The sequence below is a fragment of the Arachis hypogaea genome, chromosome 5 (assembly GCF_003086295.3).
Source record: "Arachis hypogaea cultivar Tifrunner chromosome 5, arahy.Tifrunner.gnm2.J5K5, whole genome shotgun sequence".
NCBI classification, from domain to species: domain Eukaryota; kingdom Viridiplantae; phylum Streptophyta; class Magnoliopsida; order Fabales; family Fabaceae; genus Arachis; species Arachis hypogaea.
The window spans coordinates 10,473,877-10,486,277 of NC_092040.1; the positions used below are offsets into that span (position 1 = coordinate 10,473,877).

The 12,401-nt window shown below is 30.3% G+C and overlaps 1 protein-coding gene across 11 annotated transcripts; it reads left to right on the forward strand.

Moving 5' to 3' along the window:
- Window positions 1-576: 576 nt before the first annotated feature.
- On the forward strand, window positions 577-6,786 carry LOC112800708 (uncharacterized). 11 transcript variants are annotated; one of them, XM_025843074.3, is made up of 12 exons: window positions 577-965; window positions 1,176-1,235; window positions 2,031-2,105; window positions 3,845-4,110; window positions 4,352-4,390; window positions 4,485-4,720; window positions 4,805-5,008; window positions 5,126-5,218; window positions 5,290-5,397; window positions 5,485-5,928; window positions 6,349-6,456; window positions 6,582-6,786. In XM_025843074.3, exons 4-12 carry the CDS (start codon window positions 3,882-3,884, stop codon window positions 6,687-6,689), a joined length of 1,569 nt encoding a protein of 522 aa, XP_025698859.1. In that variant the 5' UTR covers window positions 577-965; window positions 1,176-1,235; window positions 2,031-2,105; window positions 3,845-3,881; the 3' UTR covers window positions 6,690-6,786. The 11 variants fall into 11 exon arrangements, with proteins under 11 accessions (XP_025698859.1, XP_025698858.1, XP_072052481.1 ...); XM_025843073.3 differs by having other exon boundaries at window positions 3,878-4,110; XM_072196380.1 differs by having other exon boundaries at window positions 3,878-4,110; window positions 5,326-5,397.
- The last annotated feature ends 5,615 nt before the right edge of the window (window positions 6,787-12,401 follow it).

A 12,401-nucleotide genomic window follows, 5' to 3' on the forward strand; every position in this document is an offset into this window, starting at 1 on the left:
TGTCCTCACGTTGCGCAGCCGGTTTGCCTTCTTCGAAATGTCGACATTGCAAGACGAACGTGTTTCAAACGAGGGTCTTCCTTCATGCACACCACCGAGCCAGAATTCATTAATGGAGTGCGATATGGTTGAACTACTAGTTTGTGTTCTGTCTGAGGTTGCAAAGAATTTATCAAACCAACAGGAAAACTTATCCGGCGATGTCGTCGTCCACGGTCAGAAGTCGAACAAGGTGAGCAATGACGATCAACAATTTCTGCCATGGATGGCTAGTTTTCGATTAACCTATATTTTTAGTCACAATGAAAATGTGGTGTTTGTTTTTATGTTTAATGGAATATTTAGCTGCTATATATACAACATTACAACATTAGCTGCTAGTGTTCTTTCGTTTATTTATTTTAACTAATTTTTAATTCTATTTTTAGTGTTTAGATTAAGTTTAGATTAATGGATTGATACATTTTGGATTTCAAAATGTTTGATGATTGATTTTTTTGGATTGATAGCTGCTTAAATTGAGTTTAAAATCCCTGTTTACATATTGTGCACACACTACTACATTTTGAAGATTTGGTAACATTTATTGCTTAACATTTGTTAAAGTGTTAGTAATTATTATAAAATTATATTATAAAGTAACATTTTATTAGAAATGTTAGTAAATATATATAATTTTTTTTAAAATCTTAAAAAATGTTACCTATTCCTATAACACTTTGGACGGAGACCTAGCCTAACGAAACAGAAGAAAGATCGGGAACCAGTCATAGCTCTCAATCTCACTCCGAATCTCGTTCTCCTTCGCACTCTCGCTCTCAACCTCACTGGCGCTCTCAATCTCACTCCGAATCTCATTCTCCTTCGCACTCTCGCTCTCAACCTCACATGTGCTCCTCCGCTCTTTGAATCTCTCTCTTGTTTCAACAAATTCTAGGGTTGGATTTGTTATTCTCTATTTTGAGGTGAGTCTAATGGATGAGAAGAAAAATCTCTTTTCGGATTCTTTCTTCTCTTACTGATTTTGATCCAGATTTGAATCATGCATATGTAATTTCTCACCAATTAAGTTGTTTATTTGAATTTAGGTATAAATGAGTTTAATTGCTCCTTCAATTCAAATTATGTTTATACTTGGCAATTTATACTTACTAAACTTTTGTGCGGCGTTTTAGAAACAATTGAAGGGGGGTCGATATTTTCCTCTCACAGCTGTTCAGAGTTTTGATGCTGCTGTAAGTCTCACTTTGTATTATCTATCTATTTTTCACCTGATGCTAGCACCACATTTTTGTCTATGAGAAGCTTTCAATGTTCTTTGTTATTTTGTGCTACTTATTGATAAAGCAAGAAACATCAGAAGAATATTTTTGATAACTGATAAGTGCATCTTTGGGAATGAGGGATAAGCTATTTCTCTGTACATTGATTGTCAGTTCATATTGCAGTTAGTTTTTCATTGCCTTTGATAATACTGGTTTATATCCAATATTGCTATGTTTTGCTCTATACATTTCGATTTGGTGCAGCATAGGTTGGTTAGATGTAGCTGCCCAATACATGTTTGATTTAATGTCTGAATCATAGCATACATGTATTGTTTTCATTGAGACTTATGAGGATATTATGAAATGTTAGCATATTTTGTCTTTTCGATTGCTTTTATGTATTTTATGAAGTGTTAGTATTATATGTGTTTTGGCATTTGAATTATCCTATGATTGAAGATGTTAAAGCAGGGCTAGAACTGCTTGAACTAAGATATTGAGGTGTGCTTTGATCACTAATATCTCTTGTCATTCCTTCTTTTTTTTCTTCTCTGCATAAAAATATTAGATTCAGAGTTGAATTGTAAAGCAATTTCTTAAAAATAGGATACTAGGAGAATGCAGAAGAACATTCATTCATGATAATTGAATAATTAGGCATTAGTTATTTGATTAGTCTATAGAAATTAAGTGAAGTTTAATTGCTTATAGTGATTGCTTATAGTCTTTATTCACTTGCTTTTTTTCTTTAATTGCTTAAAGGGATTCAAGAGTGTTTCTCAAAGCTTTCGCATCGACAGCGAGGAGCTCTTCAAACGCTGGCTAACTAATAGAGAGGCAAGATTGCTATATATCATCACATTTTGATCATGTTTCTTGTGTTGCTTCTGTTCTGTTTTGTCTCACAGCAGAGCAGAAAATTTTCATGATGGCAGTTTTGTTTGACATACACATCTTTCAACATGAATTCCTGAACTCTATATCTTTTACTTGAGTACACATGATCACACATACTACTTCATTGGTAAATCATATATATAACAAAGTCAATCCAAACTAGTATCTTCCACTTAATTCCACGGTGCATGCTTTTTTTTGTTCCATATTTTATTTTATTTTGTATTTAAAGTGGTTCATTCAGATTTCAGAATCTAATGTATATTTTAATTACTGGCTAGGATCATTCAAATATCTCTGACCTAATATTCATGAACAATATTATATTCTCTCCCACTACAGAAAAAGTTTATTATATTTAAATGCATTAATATAATTAACCAATCGAAAGGAACCAAAATAGAAGAAAGGTCAAAATGGCGCAGCTTATTCGGGGGACCATTGAGCCAAATATGTAGTGAATTGAATTAATTATATTGTTATATAAATATAATGTTTAAATGACCCTTGTCAATCTCCAAAGGATACATAGCTTAAACCAAGTGGAACAAAATAACTACGAAAACTTAAAATGTCTAATCACTTTTACTTTATGCTTAAATCATATCTTATAATTACTTACTTTCTATATATACATTTCATTAAATAAATTTAAGAAGTTAACATATATATTATAAATATAAGTTAAACATGCCGAAATTAAATTTCATGGTATGCAAATACACAATATTATGGTTTGTAATTAGTTTTGTTAGCGATGATATCAATGCCATGTAGTGATACTTTTGAGTGTGGAGTTTGTAATTGGATATTGCTTATACCTTACACTTTGCTGCATTTATATTTTCTATTATTTAACACCTTTGTTTTTCATATCAGATTTACAATTTATATCAATGACTTATGAAAAATTTGAAACCCTTCTGTTTAAGAGTTACCTTAGTGAGAGTTTAGTCATTAGTCAGTATTCAGTTCAAATTAAAAGTTTTCATTTTCTTGCTCTTTTTTATTTTTGAAATAAAATGTCTACTTTTTATCAAACCCCCTTTTGGAAGGTAACGTATTCTCATTATTAATACCTACCAACAAGGAAATCCACCAACTCTTATGGTCTCACATGCAGATTGATTGCTGGCTTGAATGAATCTCAATATAGCCGTTCTATGTTAATGTAAAGCATATGAGATTTTTCAGTTTAGTTTAGATTTAAGTTATTTTTCTTGTTGTTTAGTTTTTAGTCGTGCTGTGTTTTCTATGATTTACTGGTTTAATTTCTTGTTCTTGTTTTTCTTATTTAATTGTTCAATCATGGCTGTGTTTGCTGTTAATTGTTCAATTTTGGCTGCCTTGGTTAGTTGGTGTTTGGAGAATAATTTTCTTTCACTTAATTTATGTTGTTGGTTTATAATGGCTGCCTTGGTTGATTACTTGTTGTTCAGTTCTTGGTCTTGCTGTGATTTTTTTAATTTTTTTAGTTCTTGTTCTTGCTCTTTTGCTGTTATTATAGGTCTTTGTTCTTGATTTTAGTTCTTATTTTTGCTGTGATTTAGTTCTTGTTCTTCTGGTATTTTCTTATTTAATTGTTTAATTATGGCTGTGTTTGCTTTTAATTGTCCATTTATGGCTGCCTTCGTTAGTTGGTGTATGGATAATAATTTGTGTTCATTAAATTTATGCAGATTTATCTTACGCACTTTCTATAATTGTTATAGTGTTATGGAAAACAAGAAAGAGAAAACTTTAAGGTCAAGCATCTCAATGAGAGATATTATCTATGAACAAGAAGAGCAAATTGGATTAGGTCCTCGTCAATCCCGATTAATATCAACGGTGAAGAAAAGTAGAGGATTGAAAGGTGGTTCTATGGTTAATATCATTGGTGAGCTAGAGGATACTGCATCAAGCCCTTCTCAAACACCTTTAGTACCATATGCTAATGATGATAGTAAGTGTGCCTTTATTTCATGTGATTTGAAAGAAATAAAATAATACTATTTTTAATTTCCTGCTTGTGTGTGTATTTTATTCTTGAATTTGATAATACCTTAATACTATTGCCCAATTCTTTTTTTAAAAAAGAAAAAAAACACAAACAAACAAGTTAGGAAATTGAGATAAATTTTTGAATTTTGTCACAGTTAATCTATTTCCTTTTAAATGACTTTTCTTTTAATACTTGATAACAGGACCAGTTTTAGCATCACCCCAAACTAATGATGATGATAGTAAGTAATTATGTTTTATGTTTAGTTTAATACTTATAATCAATGTATATTATTTTTTACATTATTGTCTTTTATTTCTTTATTTCCATAACAGAACCAGCAACCAAAAGAAAAAGGGGTCCGACAAAGTGCCTTAAAACTCATGGTTTAAGCTATGAGGATCGGCTGCCAATAAGATTAAATAAGTATGGTCAACCAATTGGTTGCAATCGAGCCAAGTTAAGCAGTCATTTAGGAACTTTGGTTAGAAATGCACATCTTGCTCCATTGACATACACAAATTGGCATGGACTTAAAGATAATTGGAAAGATTTGTGGGAAGCTACCATTGTATTACACTTTTACCTCTTTTAACTTAGGTGTTTTTTTTCTTTATTGATCTTAAAAACTAAGTATTACTACATCATGGTGTAGGAAAAGTTTGACATTGGAGAAAGAGCTAAAGGGTGGGTTTTCAAAACCTTAGGTTCATCTTGGAGGACATATAAAAGTCGGTTAAAAAATCAATATTTTAAAGAAAACATGCCACTAGTTTACAATATAAAGAATTGTCCTCGTACTGTTCCACTTGAACATTGGAAGATTCTTGTTCAATTTTGGAGCCTAGATATGATTAAGGTATATTAATTCTTAGCATGTAATTTTCATGACATTATAATTAGTTATACTATCTAACTTTGCTTGTTTGTGTATTTTGAAGCTTAATTATTCAATTATATTTTTATGATTTTAAAGGAACAAAGCAAGAAGAATAAAGCTAGTAGAGCAAAGAATACAAGTCAGCATACAACAGGATCAAAAACATTTGCTGAAATACGTGAAGAGGAGGTAGAATTAATCTGTTCACACTTGTCTTATTTGTATTTATTTTTTTAGTTGATTGTGCTTTTTCTTAATAGGCAATGAAAAATCCTGATAGAAGAGAACCATCTCAGGTGAACATGTTCTTTTTAACACACAAGTCAAGAGATGGAAAACCAATGAGTGAGGGAACAAGCAAAAATTTTGTAAGATATGTATTTCTTTTAATATATATTTTTTGTGATATAGATTTTTTTGTCATAGATTAATGTAGTTTGAATTTTGGATTGTAGTCTGAGCTTGAGGATGCCATAGTTTCACATCCTGAAAAATTAGAAAGCACAAATCAAGATGATATACTTTCCCAAGTATTAGGAAAAGATCAACCCGGTCGTGTCCGTACTTATGGTAGAGGTGTTGTAGCTTCAGATTTGTGGGGATCTAGATCTCAAGTTGAGACGGAGAGATTAATTAAAGAAGTTAAAGAGAATGCTCAAACAGAAATTCAGAATATACAACAAAAGATGCAAGAGGAGATGGAAATAAAACTTCAAGAAAGAGTGGAGGACATGAAGTCACAGATGTTGTGTGGATTTAATGTATTTTTGAATCAACTACAGAAAAATCTCCCAGGAGTAGAAATTCCAAATCTCTCTTTTCTGTCAACTACTTTAAATACGAAGGAAGTAGAAGCTATTGCAACAGCAAATCATGAAGTTTTTACTGCTGAAAAAGAGGTATTTATATCATTCTTTGCATTTTTTCTTAATAATAATTTATAAAATTTACTTTTCATAGTGTTAAATGTATTCAATCATTTAATCTACAATGAACCAATCTTAGCGTGTATAGACTAATCTACAAATTAATATATCTCTTATTTTTAATTTCTTTATTTTTTATCTTCACTTTACAAACACATGCAATTTGAATCAATATTATTATTTTCTATTTTATTTAATAACCAATAATTATAACGATAAAACTTCTTAACAAATTAATATGTGAATTGAATATTAAAAAAATAAAGCCATAAAACAAACAGAGTCTGCATGCACTTTTGAGTGCCCCTTTATTTTTTCTTTCCCTTTCTTATTATGGGTGGTTTAGTAATATTATGGATGGTCTAATAATATTTTAATTTTATTATATTTTAGGTTCCAAGTAAATCATCTACTATAATAGAAGATGTTTTTAATTTTCATACTAAGTCATTATCTCAAACAAGGGAGAAGAATGTGATTCTTTCACCTAAAAAGAAGCAGGTATATTTATACCTAAAATCGAAGAATTTAAAATAGCATTTATAATTCATGCTTTATAATAATCATATTGAGATTTATTGTAGAAATATTGGTATTGGTGCCTTAAAATAGTTATTTTTTTGCAGGCTTTTTGTTCTTCTCTTACTCAAGAAGTTCTTGACTTGAAATTGAAGAAAATGAAGCATGACCAGCATAAGAAAAGATCAAAAAAGAAGAAAGTGGTGTGCTTGTAATATTGAGATGAATTTGTGAATTTGTGAATTTAATGAAAGAGACAAACTTGTACAATGATTATTGATTAAAGAGGCTATAAAAATTTCATTTTGTGAATTTGTATATTTAATGAAATATTTCATGTTGTAGTAATTAATTTTTTAGTATATTTATATTGTGTATAATATAAAATAAAAAAGAGTATAATAGAACTAAAAAAATATTACTAAAGATCTATTGTAACATTTTATAAGTGTTAAAAGAAATATTTATGGTAATATTTTTTTAAGTGTTACAAAAAATATCTATGGTAACATTTCTTTAAATGTTATAAAAAAATATTTATGGTAACATTTTTTAAGTATTACAAAAAATATCTACAATAATATTTTCCTAAGTGTTACAAAAAATATCTACGGTAACATTTTTCTAAATGTTACAAAAAATATTTATGGTAACATTTTTTTAAGTGTTACAAAAAATATCTATTGTAACATTTCTCTAAGTGTTATCAAGAAATGTCTATTGTAACATTTTTCAAAATATTACTATAAAATATCTTTTGTAACATTTTTACTAAATGTTATTAAATCTTTAAAAAAATGTTAGTAAAACTCTTTAGTAATATAGGGTATATTTAACATTTGTTAAAATATTACTAATATACATAGGTAACATTTTAATATGATTTAGTAACATTTTCTAAATGTTAGTAAAAGTCAAGTATGTAGTAGTGACACCATATGCTTGATGAAATGTGTGAGTGAAACTTTTTGTTTAATTCTTATGTTTGGCCAGCATTTGTCTTAAATTTTGTTATTTTTAGGCATTATAATTTAGAATTGTGTAATGTTATGCTATTTTTAGTGATGTTTAGATTGAATTTTGACAAGACACTTATTATTAGTTTTGTTTAAACACCAAATTGGTTTACAATTTTAAATTTCGTCATGTGATTAGTGTAATTTAAGAAGTGCATATCATGTTTAGTTAAGTGAATTGAATGAAATTACCTATTCATGTATGTTTTAAACATTCCACATGGTTGCTATTAGATTTTTTTAAATTCCCATCCTTATACTTCCATGCCATGCATGCACAAACAAATTTGGTCACAACTCACTTCATAGATGAAAATATATGCTCTAAGTGGAGATGCTGTTCATTTTGGATGCTCACTAAATGTGTTTTTTTATTTTTGCATTCTTTTTTATTTTTTCACGCTATATAATATTGCTAGAAAAATGTACAATTGTGCATAACATACAATATAGTACTCAAAGGCCACAAAATTCTAATTAGCAAGTCCACAATACATACAACACTAATTACTACTATAAGAAAAATAAATTAATTAATAAATAAATAAGAAGAAGAAATAAGAGATGATTGACAAGGAAGGAATTGAAGAAACGAAAATGGAGAATAGGAGTGTATCATTCACATCCAAGAAGAAATAATGAGCTTTTTGACTTTTTCAAAGCATAAAAATGGACTTGGTTTTAGGTTGTGTAGGTACGATTCAGTTATGGCAGATCCATGCATACTCTATATAAATACTTAATATAAGCCTAACTAATTAGGTGAGACTTTTTATGAGTACACTTTTCATTGTTATTATTTCTTGTAAGTTATGTATAGTAATAAATTTTTAATGATATTTTTGGAAAAAGTATTAATAAAATCTTTTTAGTTGAAATTTGTTTAATAGTACGGTATCTAATTAGTTTGTTTGTTTGTGTATGTTTGATTGTAGGTCATAGAATATACGGACATTACTGGAAGTGATGATATAGATCTTGTTGATAAGGTTTAGTCTCTAGTATATTGTTGTTTTTTCGTGAACCGCATATTTGAATCGACCATTAATTCTCATGTTCATCGAATGATGTCTGTTTTGAATTGATTCGCAGTTATCGGATCATATTTGCCTTGCCAAAGACGAAATACCAAGAGTTGGGATTTGAAGCTGGCTTAGAATTTTTATGCAACATATGCAAAGAAAGTCAGTTTCGATTCAATAGCGTAGTAGATGGTTATTTCTATTGATACCCAGATGGTTATTTTGTAATGGCCTTGGTGTGGTGTGTATAATTAGTTTCAATTATGTTAAACTGGATATTCGATTTAATAAGATAACGGATGTTTATTTCTATTATTACCCAGATGGTTATTTTGAATAATTTGGGTGTAGTGTGTGATTCGTTAAAAGTATTATAAACTGGATGTTCGATTTAATAGGAAAGCGAATGGTTATTTCTTCTAGATGGTTATTTCGTATAATTTGGGTGTAGTGTGTGATTTGTTAAAAGTAATTTAAATTGGATGTTCGATTCAATAGGGTAGCGGATGGTTATTTCTATAATGGTGACCTGATGGTTATTTTGAATAGTCATAGTATATTTTGTGTGTGATCAATTACAAGTATTTTAATTTAGATATTAGATTCAATAGACTAGTGGATATTTATTTCTATTGGTACCCAAATGGTTATTCGGAATAGTATGGCCATATGGTTATTCAGAATCATATACACAAAATTTTTTCTGCCATTATAATTAGTCTTCCATAAAATTCAGAACCAAAGTAATTCGTCACGAGTCTTTACAACATCCATAAAAAAATATTTCTATATAACTATGTATTATTCTTAAAATTTTAACACGAGTCTTTACAACATCCATGATCGAAAATAATAAAGTCATAAATATGTAGACATCAAACATTATGCAACTATAGTATTTACAACCAATTTAACTAATATTTAGTTAAGCCACCACTAAAGCAATCTCTTTTTTGCATCCATCGTTTCCTACAAAATTGAACATCCGTAATTCATAGAAATTAAAAGTCAATCACATGAACCAGAAACAGATAAAGAAAAGAATTCTAAAATATCAAGCCAAAACTCCATCAAATTTCATACAGTTCGCTTTAATCCAAGCATCCATGAACCATGTGTTATTACTATCTTTGCTATAATTTCAAAAAAGAATATGAAAATCAATCGCAGAATATCCACAGTTGTCCGCAGTATGAGTACACAGGCAGATAACAAAAAATCAAATAAAATTTACCTGCTATATATACAACATTACAAACTTTTTCAACCATTTTCGCGCTAAAGTTAGATCACCATGAATTGCAACAATCTCAACCAATATCATACTACATATGCTGTAAGATACTAAAATTGAACCCAATGATTACCCAGTGCGTATAATCACTCAAATCAGAAGCAAAATTTGTCCATAGTACAACATGCAAAGAGATTACGATTCAACTAATGAATAAGTAAACCCACTTATGTTGGATGGTTAGTCTACTGTCGGCGATGATGTTTGTAGTGGTCTCGGTGGATGGTCGAGGAGCAGGCGGCTAATCTTCCATGATCGGATGCTCGGCTGCCACCAGTACGACGGGTTTGCTGGATATGACGGATTTCGTGCGACGAGATGTGCAACGGAAGAGGTGAGGCTGGGCTGCATATCGGGTCGCCGACGTAGCGCGCAGGGGCTGAGCTCCAGTGACGTTGAGGTGTGCAACGGCAACAGGATGAGGGACTTGAGGGGAGCGATGAAGGACGCTTGCAAGGACGGGTCGCCTTCCGAGGTTGCAGCTTCCGGTGCACGTGGTTCTTCGTCGATAGGCCGTCTCTGCAGCGACTGAGAGGGTTTTGGATAGGAGAGACAAAGCATGAGAACCGAAAGGATTGTGTAATTAGGAAAAATTTGAAATAGGATTAATTTGGTGGTGGAGTAAATTAAACAGCCATTAAAAATTAGGGTTATTTTGGGTTTATTACTCTTTTAATAAAAATTGGGCTCCAATAAATAACCCATTGTAACTATTGTATACATATTCCATTGTTTCTCTAGCGGGACTCAAAAACAAATTGTATCACAATCGTCGTCAGAAGCGAAATATCAAACACTTGCAAATACTACATGTGAGGGATTGTGGCTTCTTCAATTGTTGCGAGTTTTGTGTTGACCATGTGAAGACATTCATATTATATAATGGAAAAGTCTAGGAGGCCAGCAGTTTTGTTGAATTTTGACCAGCATATAACCAGCAGAAAAAGATGAATCATTGGATGAAATCTCACACCATTAAATTATCGATGGCTATTTGCTGACTATCAATCATAAAAATTGCTGACCCCTAACATTGCTCTTATATAATGACATTCAATTAGCACTGTATATGACCGCCATTTCGATTCTATATGAGAAAACAAAATATATAGAGGTTGACTGTCACATTATGCACAAAAAAAAAAAAAAAACCAATGAGGGAGTCATGAAATTACTACCAGACACATATGCAAGTCAGACCTACTTACTAAAACACTTTCACTAAGGCTCTTTAACTCATGCTATCACAAACTAGAATTGTTAGATATTTACACTTCTAATTTGAGGAGGATGTTAGTTGATATAATACCATGCTATTTATATCCTGCTGTTAATTTGTTAGATATTAACTTACCATAATTAGTGTAGAGTCATATTAAGTAAGAGTAATTAATAGTTAGTTAGAGATTACCTAAGCCAGAGTTAATTAGCTAATACTCTGACGTATATATTATATATAGCCTGCAACAGAACTTTAATCTCAGTGATCCTTCATTCTATTTCAGCAAGTAATCTTCTTTATCATAATCTCTCTCGAGCTTCTCTCTTCTCTCACACTCTCTGTTCTTGCAACCTTCCACGGCTCAATATTTTCACATAAGTTCCTAAGGAAAAATTAACACTCAATATCTTGAACATTTTCAAGAATACAGATCTGTCATAAAAGAATATATTCCCAAGTGAAGCATCAACTATGAAGTCCAAATTTGAAATCATGTTATATAAAAATAAAAAATAAAAAAATAAAAAAGGGAAAAGAGACACAGAGAGAAATATTGTCCAAATTTGAAATGATTAAAATCGAGTACTCTAAAAGACCAAACACAGGAACAACCGAGAGACATAGAGAATAGACTTTAATCTCGTGATCATCTGCAAAAGTGGTTCAAACCAAGATTCAAAGTTTACGTACAAAACTGATATTCTAATCGAACCTGGAAGACAAAAATTTAAAGAAAGAAAGAAGGAAAAAAAAAAGTTCTCATATATATAACATGTATAGGATCCAACGCTAGCTACGTTGCCATCGCCAGTGTCCCACTTCAACCTTTGTCACTTAACAATTAGCGAGTCAGTGAGTGTCGCAAATAATTTAAGACTTCAGCATTTTTTTTTTCTCTCCCTTTTCTTTTTGTTTCGGTTTATCTTGAACCAAGTGTTAATTACCACTGGTACACAATGTTCACTTTTGCTGTGTTTGAATATTATTATCTTTAAAATGTAAATACAGACAAAATAGATACATAATAAACATAAAACACAATTTTTTTTGTCTTTCTTATACAAACAATAAAAAATTATGTTTCTCATGTGTAATTTGTCTTAATTTCTTTTTTTTTCTTTAAAAATATAAAATATCTGTCTTCTTTTAACTTTTACTCTATCTCTTGTCCTTTGTATTTTAATTATTTCTACCAAAAAAATAATATCCAAACTCAACCTTAATTATTCAAAAACTATATTTTTCATCATAGCTTGTCAATATTAGTTTTCATCAATATCTTAAATTCTATAAAATAAAATTTCATCATCACATAATCTAGGATGCATAGTTAACTATATTTACAATTGGTCATACAAGCTACAGCCTCATAT

Bases quoted from the DNA above. Each gene is read 5' to 3' on its own strand.
- LOC112800708 (XM_025843072.3), top strand. The intron at 5,219-5,289 runs GTAGAATTAATC...TTTTCTTAATAG, and splicing joins CTGAAATACGTGAAGAGGAG to GCAATGAAAAATCCTGATAG. The intron at 5,929-6,348 runs GTATTTATATCA...ATTATATTTTAG, and splicing joins TTTTTACTGCTGAAAAAGAG to GTTCCAAGTAAATCATCTAC.